Genomic DNA, 14542 nt, shown 5'->3' on the forward strand with positions numbered 1-14542 from the left:
AAGATGGCTGCCGCGTCGGTGCTGTCATTTCGGTGCCGAGCCGGGCGGCGCGCTTGATGCCATCCGCTCCGGGCCGCAGCCTTTTTCCTTCGGGGCCTCCTCGCGCTCGATCAGTCCCCCTCCCCTCCGGTCACCCCTGGGCCATCCCTGGCGCCTCTTCCGGGACCGCTCCCCTCGGCCCGGACCCATGTCCTGGGCCGCCCGCCCGCCCTTCCTCCCCGAGCGGCATGCCGCGGGGCAGTGTGGGCCGGTGGGGGTGAGAAAAGAAATGCATTGTGGGGTCGCGTCCCGGTGGCGGCGGCGGCGGCCCTGGCTGGATCCCGCGGCGGCGGCGGCGGCGGCGGCGGCGGCGGCGGCGGCGGCAGCCGGAGCGCAACAAACCCCGGAGCCGGAGCCGGGGGAGGCTGGACGGGACGGGATGGGCGACAGCGGGCGGGGTGAGTGTCCTAGCGGACCGGCGGGCGACCTGGAGACCGCCTTCCCCGCGCCCCTCCCCCACACCTCCGCGCGCGCGTGCCCCAGCGCCCCCGCCCCCTTGTTTGTAAACACGCTCCCCCTCCCTCCCTCCCGGGGGCCTCCGCGCCCTCCCCCGGGGCGGAGCGGGGAGGGGAGCTTCCGCCCTCCCCGAGGTGCGGGGCGCCTCAGCCCCCGGCTGGGGCGTGGAGAAGGACGGGATTGCCTTTGGGCGTGTGGTGCGTGGACGTCGGCCGGGCCGGCAGAGCCTGCGCCCCGGGAGGGTGTGCGCCCCACCTGCGGTGTGTCCTGCACACACCTGGCTCTAGGCGGGGACTGGAGAGATTGACTTGTCCACCCCGCCTGCTGGCCCACCCACGACACCAGGTCTACTGGGAGTGACCCTGGTATTCATTCAGAGCCTATGCGTGGAAATAGTCCTCACTCAAACACTCCTCCTCCTTTTTCGTTATATTCACTGCCCCCTCTTCCCATTTGCTCGCTGCAATTAGGAGTTTAACTTGTTTGACAACAGGGTAGGTATTTCTGGAGCTGGGGATGGGGGAGGGTGGTTTGTTTCTGGTGGGGTGAGGGATGAGAGAATTAAAATCCCCAATTGGATTGATCGGACACTCATTCTCTCTTTTTGTCTCTCCTCTCTCTGTGTGTCTCTGTGCCTGTATGTGCCTTCTCCTTTAGACTCCAGAAGCCCAGACAGCTCCTCCCCGAATCCCCTTCCCCAGGGAATCCCACCCCCTTCTCCTCCTGGACCACCATTGCCCCCTTCAGCACCCCCACCCCCAATGCCACCACCTCCGCTGGGCTCCCCTTTCCCAGTCATCAGTTCTTCCATGGGGTCCCCTGGTCTGCCCCCTCCAGCTCCCCCAGGATTTTCCGGGCCTGTCAGCAGCCCCCAGGTGAGAGGTTGTGACCCACTTACTGCCTCTTCACTCACTTGCATTCCTCTGTTTTTCTTGTAACCCGGGTTCTTGTGTGAACTTTCTCATGACCCACTGACCTTTCAGTCCTCTAATCCTAGCAGGCTTGGGGTCCCATACCCTTTCTGAGGTGACTGATCTTTCTTTTTTTTTTTTTTTGTGCATGCTTCCTCTCTAACCCTGTTTTTTAAATATCTCCAATGTTCTTGATGTCCTTTTCATCTGTTTGATTTCCTGCCCGTTTGTTCCCGTATGCCCTTCTAGGACACATGCCCTTCAGGGCCACTGTGTTACACAACTTCAGGGGGAAACTCTTTATTCTCTATGGGTTGTACTCTCTGGGGATGGTCCTCTACATAGACTGCAGTGCAACTGCAACTAACACCCTCTAGAGTGTCTAGTACAGGGCCCCGTCTAGTGGTAGGGAATGATTCTTTACCTCTGAGAGATCTCCTTCCCAATGAGTCTTCCTGTCACTTCCCTCTTTCCCCCATCCCAGATTAACTCTACAGTGTCGCTCCCTGGGGGTGGGTCTGGCCCCCCTGAAGATGTGAAGCCACCAGTCTTAGGGGTCCGGGGCCTGCACTGTCCACCCCCTCCAGGTGGCCCTGGGGCTGGCAAGCGATTATGTGCAATCTGCGGGGACCGAAGCTCAGGTATGGGGTCCAGGGCATGGACACAGAGGAAGAAGGAAAGTCTGGGCCATATACCACCACCTGGGATTCCTAGGGGTTCCTGAGCCTGGGTCAGAGCAAGTAAGCTGGGGGAGGCCTGAGGAAACTAAGATATGGGATGAAGCAGGAGGTGGTTAGGGGGAAAGGCAGCTAGTCTAGGGCTTCTGAACAGTCAGGAGAAGGGGACTGGGTTATCCCTTGCCTTCCAGTTCCTCATCTCTGTATTTAGCAAATTCTGGGATGATGTGCTGGAGAGAGACTGGCAAGAGACTGATGGTAATGAGGACTCCATATTGCCTATTTATTTATTTATTCCCCCCCCCCCCCAGGCAAACACTATGGGGTTTACAGCTGTGAGGGCTGCAAGGGCTTCTTTAAGCGCACCATTCGTAAGGACCTCACCTACTCGTGCCGAGACAACAAAGACTGTACGGTGGACAAGCGACAGCGGAACCGGTGTCAGTACTGCCGCTATCAGAAGTGCTTAGCCACTGGCATGAAGAGGGAGGGTAAGGACCTGCCTAGTCCACAGGCCTTTCCTTTTGCACCCCACTGGTGGGACAGCAAGGAGGTAGAGAGGAGACAAAAGGAATCCATAGCCCGCATGTATGTCTGTCAGGAATGCAGGACTAGTTCTTCTCTTTCCTCCAGGGGGCAATGTTTGATTTTTCTCCCCCTACCGATCAGCATTCTTCCTTGGTACCTTGCTCTGATCTTTGAGTTTCCATCTTAGTGATTCATTCAGCTTCTGTGGTGTCTTCTATGATTCCTCCCCTGTCTTATCTGGTCCCAGTAGGATAACTTTTTCTTAGCTATAATGAGTTTTTGTGTCCCTTTTTCTCCAACCTGAGCAGTCCCTACCCCATCCCGTGCTTCTCTGGTCTCCATTTTGCATAATCTTTCCTCCAATGTTTGAGATGCTGCACTTTTTTTTTTTTTGAGATGCTGAACTCTTAAGTTACAGACTCACCGAAGACTTCAAAAACACTCTTTTCTGTGTCTCTATCTTTTCTTTTCTTTCTTTTTCTTTTTTTTTTTTTTTGCTAGTCCTGTGGCTTGAACTCTGGGCCTGTGTGCTGTCCCTGAGCTTCTTTTACTCAAGGCGAGTGCTCTACCACTTTAAGCACAGCACCACTTTCAGCTTTTTTGAGTAGTTTATTGGAGACATGAGTCTTATGGAAGCCGAGTGCTGTGGCACATGCCTGTAATCCTAGCTACTCAGAAGGCTGAGATCTGAGGATCCAGATTCAAAGCCAGCCCAGGCACTAAAGACCTTGAGACTCTTATCTCCAGTTAATCACTAGAAAATAAGAACTGGGGCTGTGGCTCTTGGGGTAAGGTGGTAGCCTTGAGCTGAAGAGCTCAGGGGCAGCGCCCAGGCCTAGAGTTCAAACACCATGACCCAAAAAAAAGAAAAGTCTCATGGAGTTTCCTGCCTGGGCTGGCTTCGAACCACAATCCTTAGATCTCAGCCTCTTGAATATATAGGTGCCTGACTTTTTTTTTTAAGAATATGACACTGAGGAATCAAACCGAGTGCTTCATGCATGCCAGGCACATACTCTACCGTTAAGCTACATTTTAAGAACTGGTTTCTGGAATTCTAAGGGGCACTTCAGTGAGTATCTTGGCAACTCCTTTCTTTAGGAAAGATGAGTCTGAAGCCTAGCTTCCTCAAAAAAGTGGCAGGGCCAGGATCAGAATGCACATCTCTGAAGACCCAGGCTAGTATTCATTTGAGGGGTCTGAAGAAGGTAAGATTTGTCATCAGGCATGCTTGGGTTCAAGTGTATGACTAGTCACACCTTCTATGAACTTAGGTGAGCTGTTTAACTTCTTTGAGCCCCAAGTGCATCATCTTCAAAAACGATAACAGAAGTTCACAGGGTCATTAACTTGAGTGAATGTTAAGATATATTTGGCATTCTTTCTTTCTTTCTTTTTTTTTTTTTTTTGCTAGGTCTTGGGGCTTGAACTCAGGGCCTGAGCACGGTCCTTGGGCTTTCTCAAGGCTTGAGCCCTACCATTTGAGCTACAGCACCACTTGTGGCTTTTTCTATGTATGTGGTACCAAGGAATTGGACCCAGGTCTTTGTACATGCTACGCAAGCACTCTACCACTAGGCCAAACTCTCAGCCCTTGGCTGGCTTCCTTGGTTTCTTTCTTTCTTTCTCTGTTCCTTTCTTTCTTTGTTGGTCATGGGGCTCGAACTCTGGGCCTGGGTGCTATTCCTGAGCTCTTCAGCTCAAGGCTACTGCTCTACCCCTTGAGCCACAGTCTCACTTCTGGTTTTTTAGTGGTTCATTGGAGATAAGAGTCTCACGGTTTTTATTGCCTTGGCTAGCTTTGAACTGTGATCCTCAGATCTCAGCCTCCAGAGTAGTTAGGATTACAGGTGTGAGCCACCATACCTGGCTTTGGCTTTTTTTTTTTTTTCCAGTCCTGGGCTTGGGCTCAGAGCCTGAGCTCTATCCTTTGGTTTTCTCAAGGCTAGAGCTCTATCACTTGAGCCACAGCATCACTTCTGGGTTTGTTTGTTTTTCTTTCTTTGCATGTGGTACTGAGGACTTGAACCCAAGTCTTCAGGCTTGCTAGGCAAGCACTCTACCACTAGGCCAAACTCCCAGCCCCTGGTATTATTTCTTAACACATAGTAGGTCCTCTGTATAAATCAGGATTCCTTCCTAATTTCTTATTCCCGTCTTAATCTATTTATCTGTTCTTGTATGCTTCTCCTTGCAGGCTATTCCCTGTGTCATATTTATAGTCATTTCCCAAGTTGTCTAAATATTTCCCAAGTACATTAGACCTGATAAGGCCCCAGGGGGATTTCAGAACCCCCTGTGCTGGCTATTCACTTTGCATTTTCTCCCCCCTCCCTCCCGCAGCGGTACAGGAGGAGCGTCAACGGGGAAAGGACAAGGATGGGGATGGGGAAGGGGCTGGGGGAGCCCCTGAGGAGATGCCTGTGGACAGGATCCTGGAGGCAGAGCTTGCTGTGGAACAGAAGAGTGACCAGGGCGTTGAGGGTCCTGGGGGAACCGGGGGTAGCGGCAGCAGCGTGAGTGATGGGGTCAATCTCTTCTCCTTTATGATGAGGGCTGGTGGGAGGGAGTCTAGGTCTGTTCTGTCTCCCCTCGTCCCTTCTCCTTACAACCCTCTTCACACTGCCTGAGACTGGATGTGCTGCCAAACAAGACATCAAGCATCCGAGGTGGGTGTGAAAACTCCCTTCATCCCCACTCCCTCTGGCACAACCACGGGCAAGTCCCAAATAAATAAGTCATTTACGTGAATGCCAGAAAAGCTTGATTTATAGGGATTGGTTTTAGCTGGGACTTAAAGGAAGATTATGTATAAGGAGGGAGTGTCAAAAGGCCTCTTGCAAAGGGGGCTCCCAGCGAACCTTCACCCCTTCCATAAATCTTACCCTCTTATTCCCTGCAGCCAAATGACCCTGTGACTAACATTTGTCAGGCAGCTGACAAACAACTATTCACGCTTGTTGAGTGGGCGAAGAGGATCCCACACTTTTCCTCTCTGCCTCTGGATGACCAGGTCATATTGCTACGGGCAGGTCAGTGACTTTGCGTCCCTTTGCCTTCTTGACATTTGAGCCCTCTGGACTTCCTGACCGTCGTTGAACCCAGTGATCCTACCTTTCCTACCCAGAGATGCAAGCTTGCTGACCTTGCCACTTTTTTCCTTCTTCTCTTTCCTTAATGTGCTTTGAATCCTATGGTCTGCTCTCTGGCTCCTGACCCTTGCTGCCCCCACCCAGGCTGGAATGAGCTCCTCATTGCTTCCTTCTCTCACCGGTCCATCGATGTCCGAGATGGCATCCTCCTCGCCACAGGTCTCCATGTGCACCGCAACTCAGCCCATTCCGCAGGCGTGGGAGCCATCTTTGATCGGTCAGTGGCCCATGACTGGGCTGACCTGTAGGTAGAGGGGGTGGGGCTATAGGCTGGTCCGTGTCCAAGGCTGGCTGAGCTGTGACCTTTGAGTGACCTGCAGGTCCCTCTCCAGGGTGCTGACAGAACTAGTGTCCAAAATGCGTGACATGAGGATGGACAAGACAGAGCTTGGCTGCCTGCGGGCAATCATTCTGTTTAATCCAGGTAAGAGGAGCATTACCCTGATCTCTCAAGACCAAGGCAACTCCCATGTTACCCAGAAATTCCCCTCAGAAAGATCCTTAGCCAGAAACTTCCCAACTGAATGAAGAAAAAGCCATTTCCATTGACCCATTCCCCTTCTGAGCCCATCCTGTAATCTCAGTGGCCTTACCTCTCTTGCTAGGGATCTGGCAAAGGGAAAGTAGGTGGGACCCTAAAGGGCCAGCCACATCTACACATCCTGATTTGATTGATTTTCCTTACTCCTCCTCTGCTCCCTGATATCCCAGATGCCAAGGGCCTCTCCAATCCCAGTGAGGTAGAAGTCCTTCGAGAGAAAGTGTATGCGTCGCTGGAAACCTACTGCAAACAGAAGTACCCTGAGCAACAGGGACGGTGAGATGGGGCTTTGGGGATGGAGGCCTCTGGTAGTGTGGGGAGTGAAGTGGAGGTGTGTTCTGGGTCTCACTCCCCTTCTACCTTTACCTTAGGTTTGCCAAGCTGCTGCTACGTCTTCCCGCCCTCCGGTCCATTGGCCTTAAATGTCTAGAGCATCTGTTTTTCTTCAAGCTCATTGGCGACACCCCCATTGACACTTTCCTCATGGAGATGCTGGAGGCTCCCCACCAGCTGGCCTGAGCCCACACCCACCTGTGTGCTCCTCACACCTGAGGAGTGCCCTCCAAGAGGACTCTGAGCCTGGGGCAGCGTGGCAGGGACTGTGTGCCCAGACACAACCTTGAGTGGAGGGATATAGAGCAGAACCAAACCTCCAGAGATCTGCCCACCCTCTAAGGGGTTTGTTTGACATCTCAAGTCAGAGGGGGACCCCCAGGTCCCTGAGAGGACTGGATGTCTCCCTTCAGTGGCCTTGAGTCTCTGAACTTGTCGGGGTCTCTCATGATTTGGGGTGATTTTTCACCCCTGTTGGTCTCCCAGCACAACGCACTGGCCCCATTCCTGGAACCCTGTTTCCTTCTCACCTTGCTTCATTCCCATCTGAGAAGTGGAGGTGGGAGACTCTCCTAGAGGTGGATGTTGGGGGGCAGGCCTCCCAAAACTGATGGACACAGAAGTAGACTCTGATAGGCCTTCTTCCTTCCAAACTTGGCAGATGTGAGCAGAGGGAGGAGGCCCTGTCACTGTCTTCTGTCCAAAGACCCCTTTTATTCTTCACCTACTACAGTAGGACTGAAAAATTTTAAAAAGGTGGTGGTGGTGAAGGGGCTGCTGGAGATGTTAGGAAGCAATCTGCTATTTTTAATTTCCTCTGAGGATAGAGACTTGCAGTTAGACTCAAAGAAGTACTGTACTTTCCCAGGTTGACTAAGGAATGCCAGTGGTGGAGGTTGGTATTTGGGTAAGGCAGGGCCCTGAGGTGGTCTGCCCCTGGCTTTCCTAGCTCTCCCCCCCTTCCTGTCTAGCTCTGCCAGGGGTCTGGGCTGTGGTGACAGGGCCTGGCTCTCTGGTGTGGGGTGTGTAGTCCCCAGCATGGGCTGGGGACAGAGACCCTGGCAGGAGCGCTGAGAGAAGGGGGCCAGCCTACAGAGACTGAGTGCTGGGGCTGCATGATTTTCTTTGGGGAAGGGGGGTCCTTTCCCCTCTCACTTGCACATAAAATCGCTTTCAAATTAAAATCTGTTTTCTGGACTGAGGTGACTGTGTGGAGGTGGGCAGGGCCAGGGCTTGGCGTGGGGGTATCCGGCAGGGAACTTGGGGTGCGCCCCAGGACGCTGCCACGGTCGAGGTTCCCTGGAGCTCCGCCGGCATGGAAAGGTGGGGGACAGAAGGCTGCTTTGTCGGGGAGGGGGAAGAGGGTGTGCCAGGCTGGGGGCGGGGCAGCGGGAGGAGGGCGGGCGGCGGCCGCTTCTCAAAGGCGCCTTGTTCGCCGGTGCCCTCCCAGCGCCAGCGGGCGGCGGCGCCTCGCCTGCTCCGGCCTTCTCTCCGGCCGCGCCGCGGGCTCCGGGCAGGCCCGGCGCCGTGCCCGCCCGTGGGGGCGCGCTGGGTGTGGGGCAGCGGCCTCCCCTAGGCGTCGCCCGCCGGGAGCTGGCCGCGTCCCCGAGTGACCTCGCTTCCCAGGACCCTTGCGTCGGCGTCCGCCGCTGCCCTTGGTCCCTTTCCACCTGGGCCTTACTACCTAGGGCTCGCGCCCCTCCCGTCTTCAGGTCCTCGGGCGGGCTAGGCTGCTCGCCCCACTCCCGGCCTCCGTCCCCGGGGACCCGGGGACCCCGCACCGCGGCCCCCGCCCGGCAGGCAGTCGCTATCTATAGCCTCCTCTATAAATACCCCGCCCGCCGCCCGCCCGCTGGACGGCTCTGTAATTACGCGGGGCGGGACGAGCGGTAATTACGGAGACTTGATTGCGAGGGGGCGTGGGGACAGCGACCCCGAGACACGCCTCCCCGTCCCACTCTTTCCTGAGTCCCGCCCGAGCGCCGCAGAGCGGGGGCCGCGGTCCCCCCGGGAGGGAGCCCCGGGAGTGGGTGACTGGACGCGGATCCCGGGATCGCGGGGCTTAGGAAGGTAGACTGTCCCCGACCAGGGGCCCTTGGGGTGCGGACGCCCCGCGGGAGTGGGGGCACAGGCATGGGCGCGGGAGGGACGGGTCCTGTCCCCCCTCCCAACGTCCAGGTGCAGATGGAGGGTGGGGTTTCCCTGGTGGCAGTGGGCGGGCAGCTGGGGGCGGGGGCTGGCTGGGGGCGGGGGCGCGGTGGGGGCTCTGGGCTGCTGGGGTGGCCGGGGACACACACGGGAGCAGCGGCCACTGAGGACGGAAGGAGCAGCACCGGGCCCCCGACGGCACTGCATGGAGCAGGGCTGCTGACCGCCAGCCGCGGGACGGCTCCTGACTGCCGGCCGAGTCCTCGCCGCCTCCCGCCAGCGTCGGCCGGCCGGGGTCCCTGGGACCTGGCGCTCGGGTCGCCCAGCCATGGAGCGGTGCAGCCGCTGCCATGGCCTCCTCCTGATGCTACCTCTGGTGATGGCGCTGAGCACTGCCCCGGGGTGGGCAGGTAAGGAGTCCCAGGCCCCGGAGGCAGTCCGCTGAGGCCCTAAATGCCCCTGCCCCACCCGGGGCCCGGGTGGCTGAGGCCCGAGCCTTTGCATCTGAGGAGGGGGCTTGGGACAGCCAGGGTCGAGGTTGGAAAGCGAGATGCCGGTGCTCCTGGGAACCAGGAAAGGAGCCTCGCCCTCCTGGAAGAGACTGGAGAGGGCAGGTGACACGCTGGGATGAAGACTGTCATAGGGATCCCGCAGCGGGACTGGATGCTTGCTGGGGTTCTTAGGGCTCGCCTGGTCCAGGCCTTGCTGGTGTCCAGGTGATGGGTGAGGGACAAGGCGTTAAACTTGTGCAGGACGGTCTTTCTCTAAGCTGAGAAAGAAGGGATGCCTCTACTCCCTCTTCACTGGGCTCCCCATGGGGTCCCCGGCCCCCCTCCATGCCCTCAATGCTGCCACGCGGCTGGCTCTGGGGAGCACTGGGGCTGGCTGCCAACAGGACGGCCGCTGGACAGGCCAGGATCAGGTGTCTGAGGCTGGAGCCAACTCTTTGCATTCCTGCCTCGCCCCTCCCCCTCTGGCCAGCTGGACTCCCCCGGGACGACCCTGATGTCCACAACCCCAATCTTTTCTATTTTCCCCCCAGGACCTCGAAACCCTGGCTCCTGAGAAAGGGGATTGGATGTCAGGAGCAGGGGCTTGTGAGCACTGGGCGGTGTAGGCAGGTTGGAGCAAAGCCCTCCCCCCCTCCCCTGGTGGGGGGTGATTTGTATATATGACTTGACTATTCAGTTCTGATTTTCTCTGGAGAGAAAATGATCAGGAAGGCAGCATAAATGATTTAAACTGGATTACAGAAAGAACTTCCGAGCTCTGTGCAGTGAGTACAGGGGCAGGAAATCAAATCGTCTGGTGTTAACAGCGTGAGAGTCTTTCCTAGAGGAAAGGAAGCAGGGGATGACCACGCTGACTTTAGGACTGCATGGGCAGGGAGATGGGTGTCTGCAGAAGTCCTGAGGTTAGAGTACAGGCATTTGGAGGCTCAGAGGGTGATGGGGTGCCAGTGGGGAGTGGGAGGGCAGATGAGACCCCAGACAGTGGGGCAAGTATGTGGCTTCAGGTGGAGAGAAGGTTGGCTGGTCTGTGGTTAGTGGTGCATAGGACTGGCCTGTCTTCTCCTGGGCTTGGGTGTAGGGTGGGGGCCCCTGAGGTCTTCTTGGACTGGGGTCTCTGTAAGTCTCTGTGTCTCTGTCTCACTCACCTTCGTCTCTGAAAGCAGCCCTTGTGTGTTGGTGTTTGTGGAGCTGCCACACTCAGGGGCCAGGCCCAGCGGAGGCGGGGGAAGGCTGTGGTTTCTCTGCTCCTGGACTCAAAGGGCCTTTTCTCTCCTGCCTGCCCCACCTTACCCACCTCACCCAGCTCTCTGCTCTCCTGACTGCTCTGGCCTCTGCCCGACTCTATACTTCTATGAATGTTTTGCTGGAATTCTTTGGGATTTTTCCAATATGGAGCTGATGGTGTGAGAAGTGTGTCCACTGGGGAACAAGCCAGAGAGGGCTGACCTTCACCTTCCAGGGAGTTTGGGCCCAGGAAGCTGAGGTCTAGGTAGACCAGGCTGGGGGCCTGCAGACTTTGAATCTTTGGGTCTCAGGTGGTGAGGGTGGCAGGGCAAGACGGAAGCTCCAGGTATGGGGAGCTTGCCCAGGGTTTTGGGCAAGAATTCTGATGGGATCCACAGATGTGTGGCTTGGGGCCCTGGACCTGCTCCTGCTCTGCGTGGCAGTCTCAGCCATCTCCCAAGCCCGTCTCAAGCCAAGCTGCCCTTCCACCCCTCAGCCCACCCCAAAGCTAGAGGGCACAGGCTCCTCGGACAGTGTGTTCTGTATCTCCTTCCTGGGTACCGGGATCATAGTTCCCCCCACCTCAGACACACACATGCACACACGCACACACACACATCAAGGATCAGCAGCATTCCCCGAAGTCCCCTCTGCCTCTCTGCTCTCTCCCTAGTGGCTCTCTGCCCCTCCCCATGCCCAGGCTGATCGATTACCCAGATGTTGTTTGTGCTAGAGACAGGACAGATGCCAGAAAGCTAGAGACCAGAGAGAAGGAGACAGGGAAAGAAACGGATGGATAGGATATGAGGGAAATAGAAGAAAACAGAAGAGTGGAGAGAGAAAAAGATGAACAGGTGCAGACACGAAGGGAATTAGAGGCACAGAGGGAGAAGGGGAGACAGATGGAGAGTGGAGGGAGATAGCAAGAGGTACTGGCATAGAGAGATTCACAAGCTGAGAGAGAAAGATATGGAGAGAGCAAGACCCAGAGGCTGGCAGGGAGAGGCATGGAGCTGATTACTGGGCCGATGTTACCCTTTTCCTCCAAGTAACACTGGCTTTCCATCCATACTGGGCCCATTCAGGAGAATGTAAGATACAGGAGACATTGCCTCTCAGGGCGTTTGAGCCCTAGGAAGCTGAGCTCCAGATCCCAGTGTCTTCTGTTTAGGCCTTCCTGAGGGCTTGGTCTTTCCTTTGACCCCTCGGACTCTCCCAGGTGCACCCTCTGTGGATGTACTACGGAGCCTGCGGTTCCCTTCCCTCCCTGATGGTGTCCGGAGAACAAGAGGCATCTGTCCAGCAGATGTGGCCTACAGAGTGTCTCGACCTGCCCAGCTCAGTGCCCCTACCCGTCAGCTCTTCCCAGGTATGGGTGTCAGGGGGAGGGAGGTGATAGGGTCAGGTCTGAGATCGGATACTAGGAAGGGGAAGGATTGTGGTTTTCTTTGCCTCTAATTCCATCCTTGTGTATCTCTCTTGGGCACCAGGAGGTTTTCCCAAAGATTTCTCTCTGCTGACTGTGGTCAGGACCCGCCCTGGTCTTCAAGCTCCCCTCCTGACACTGTACAGTGCTCAGGGTATTCAACAACTGGGCCTGGAGCTTGGCCGACCTGTCCGCTTCCTGTATGAAGACCAGACTGGGCGGCCTCAGCCCCCAGCGCAGCCAGTCTTCCGAGGTCTCAGTCTAGCAGATGGCAAGTAAGTCACTTTGTCCCTCTGGACTGCCTGGCTCACACTGTCAGAAGATAGTGCCCCAGTGCCTCCATTTCCTAGATCAGAAACCCCTGATCCTTTGGCAATGCAGCACCTACCCATTGCCCAAACTTCAGCCATTTCGAGGCTAGAGTTTAGACTTCAGCGTCTGGGTCCTTGCTCTGCACACACTACTATGCTACCTGTACCTTGGGAGGGTTACTTGAAATTTTTTGTTTGAGCCTTATGTCTTTAAAATAGAGACAGTAGAATGGTGACAATAGAATGAGAAATCAACTACCTAATGACCTGGCACTGTAAGCACTCAATAAATAGTTGTTATTATGTTTATTACTATTATTATTGGCATCAACTCTTCCCTCAACTGTTCCCAGCCTGGTTTATTTCCTCCTTTCAGTAACCAGTCATTGAACCTCTTCCCCCCACAACCAGGTGGCACCGTGTGGCTGTGGCGGTAAAGGGCCAGTCTGTCACTCTTATTGTGGACTGTAAGAAGCGGGTCACCAGGCCTCTTCCCCGAAGTGCTCGTCCAGTGTTGGACACCCGTGGCGTGGTCATCTTTGGTGCCCGTATTCTAGATGAAGAAGTATTTGAGGTAAGCAGAGCCATGTGAGCAAGGAATGCTTTCTTTCTTTCTTTCTTTCTTTCTTTCTTTCTTTCTTTCTTTCTTTCTTTCTTTCTTTCTTTCTTTCTTTCCTTTTTTGTCATGGGGCTTGAACTCTGGGTCTAGACGCCATCCCTGAGCTCTTCAGCGTAAGGCTATGTCACCACTGCCCCCCGGAGCCACACTACCACTTCCAGTTTTCTAGTGGTTAATTGGAGATAAGAATCTCATGGACTTTAGTTCCGGGCTGGCTTTGAACTGCGATCTTTAGATTTCAGCCTCCTGAGTAGCTAGGGTTACAGGCGTGAGCCACCACGCCCGGTCCAAGGAATGCTTCTGACCCTATATGTTATGCCCACTCCCCTTCTGGATCCAGTACTCCATTTTTTCTGTTCTCTAGGACTTCATTTTACTTTTTGTGAATTTTTATTTCCATTTTGTATGTGTGTGTGTGTGTGCGTGTGTGCATGCGCACACACACATACACCAGACCTAGAACTTGAACTCAGAGCCTGGGCTTTTGTGTTCAAGGCTAGCACTCTACCTTTTGAGCAACAGCTCTACTTCTAGATTTTTGGTGATTAATTGGAGATAATCGTTCCATAGTCCTTCCTACCCCATCTGGCTTTGAACCTCAGTCCTCAGATTTCAGCCTCCTGAGTAGCTAGGATTACAGGTTTGAGCTGTACTGGTACCTGGCTTCCATTGTTACAGTTCATTTTCTTTTTTTCATTAAATAATTTATTAACATTGATTTTTACATCATATTTCAAATGATGTGTTTAACAAACAAGTGTTCAAGAAGGGACTCTCTATACAGTTCATTTTCTATGTAGAACTAGATGTCTATTTATATGTATGGCCTATATAGACATTCAGTCTCCTGGTGTTCACCTATTTGTCTATTTCTCTTTCTTTCTTTGCCAGTCCTGGGATTGAGCTCAGGGTCTGAGCACTGTCCTTGGACTTTCTCAAGTCTGGAGCTCTACCACTTGAGCCTCAGCACCACTTCCAGCATTTTTCTATGTATGTGGTACCTAGAAATCGAATCCAGGTCTTCATGCATGCTAGACAAGCACTCTACCACTAGGCCAAACTCCCGGCCCTTCATTTATCTATTTCTTCAGTTAATCTATTTGTTCACTTGCCATTGTTCATTTACCTAGTCACCCACCGACCCACCTGTGAACATATGCCAGCATCTCCCCGCACTCATCCATCCATTTACCTACCTACCTACTCATGCATTTAGACTTTATCTACCTACTTACCTATCCACCCCTTGCTCAACCACTGATCTTCCTTCAACCCACCCATCATCCATCCATCCATTCCTCTTCAATCTATCCATCTACTTGTTCACTCATCCATTCATTCACCTACCCCATCTACCCAAATACAAATAAGTACACATGGATGCCTCAGTTCATTCACCATTCTATTTATCCTTCTACCAACTCAACCTCTTCTTTCTTCACTACATTCACCCATCCATCTTTTTCCCCATCCCATTCCCATATTATATTTACCCACATATTGCATTTTTGTTGTTGTTGGTCATGAGGCTTGAACTCAGGACCTGGGTGCTGTCCACTCAAGGCGAGCATTCTACCATTTTGAGCCACAGCTCTGCTTTTGGTTTTCTCATGGTTAATTGGAGTTAAGAGTCTCACAGATTTTTCTTCCCCAGAGTAGCTTTGA

General features: G+C 54.4%; 2 protein-coding genes across 4 annotated transcripts in view; both read left to right on the forward strand.

The window, feature by feature from the left end:
• The first annotated feature begins 9 nt into the window (after window positions 1-9).
• Window positions 10-7821, forward strand: Rxrb (retinoid X receptor beta). Of its 3 annotated transcripts, none has more exons than XM_090355925.1 (10): window positions 10-437; window positions 1153-1370; window positions 1891-2047; window positions 2395-2574; window positions 4955-5127; window positions 5514-5643; window positions 5848-5980; window positions 6084-6187; window positions 6475-6580; window positions 6676-7821. In XM_090355925.1, the coding sequence occupies exons 1-10, from the start codon at window positions 188-190 to the stop codon at window positions 6821-6823; spliced, it is 1599 nt and encodes a 532-aa protein (XP_090212051.1). In that variant the 5' UTR covers window positions 10-187; the 3' UTR covers window positions 6824-7821. The 3 variants fall into 3 exon arrangements, with proteins under 3 accessions (XP_090212051.1, XP_090212052.1, XP_090212053.1); XM_090355926.1 differs by having other exon boundaries at window positions 6096-6187; XM_090355927.1 differs by lacking the exon at window positions 10-437 and having other exon boundaries at window positions 1188-1370.
• Window positions 7822-10906: 3085 nt separating this feature from the next.
• Col11a2 (collagen type XI alpha 2 chain) overlaps window positions 10907-14542 on the forward strand; it is a 28049-nt gene continuing 24413 nt past the window's right edge. The window contains exons 1-4 of the mRNA XM_090355227.1: window positions 10907-11078; window positions 11741-11890; window positions 12012-12222; window positions 12670-12832. Of these exons, the coding sequence (XP_090211353.1) occupies window positions 10907-11078; window positions 11741-11890; window positions 12012-12222; window positions 12670-12832 (696 nt within the window). The remainder of the gene's footprint in view (window positions 11079-11740; window positions 11891-12011; window positions 12223-12669; window positions 12833-14542) is intronic.

Source organism: Megascapheus bottae, chromosome 22 (genome assembly GCF_031878675.1).
Source record: "Megascapheus bottae isolate mThoBot1 chromosome 22, mThoBot2.hap1, whole genome shotgun sequence".
NCBI lineage: Eukaryota > Metazoa > Chordata > Mammalia > Rodentia > Geomyidae > Megascapheus > Megascapheus bottae.

Excerpts from the sequence above, each read along its gene's own strand:
- Rxrb (XM_090355925.1), top strand. The coding sequence starts at position 188 with ATGTCCTGGGCCGCCCGCCCGCCCTTCCTCCCCGAGCGGCATGCCGCG. Across the intron at positions 2,575-4,954 it reads CACTGGCATGAAGAGGGAGG|CGGTACAGGAGGAGCGTCAA; the intron begins GTAAGGACCTGC and ends TCCCTCCCGCAG. Across the intron at positions 6,581-6,675 it reads TACCCTGAGCAACAGGGACG|GTTTGCCAAGCTGCTGCTAC; the intron begins GTGAGATGGGGC and ends CCTTTACCTTAG.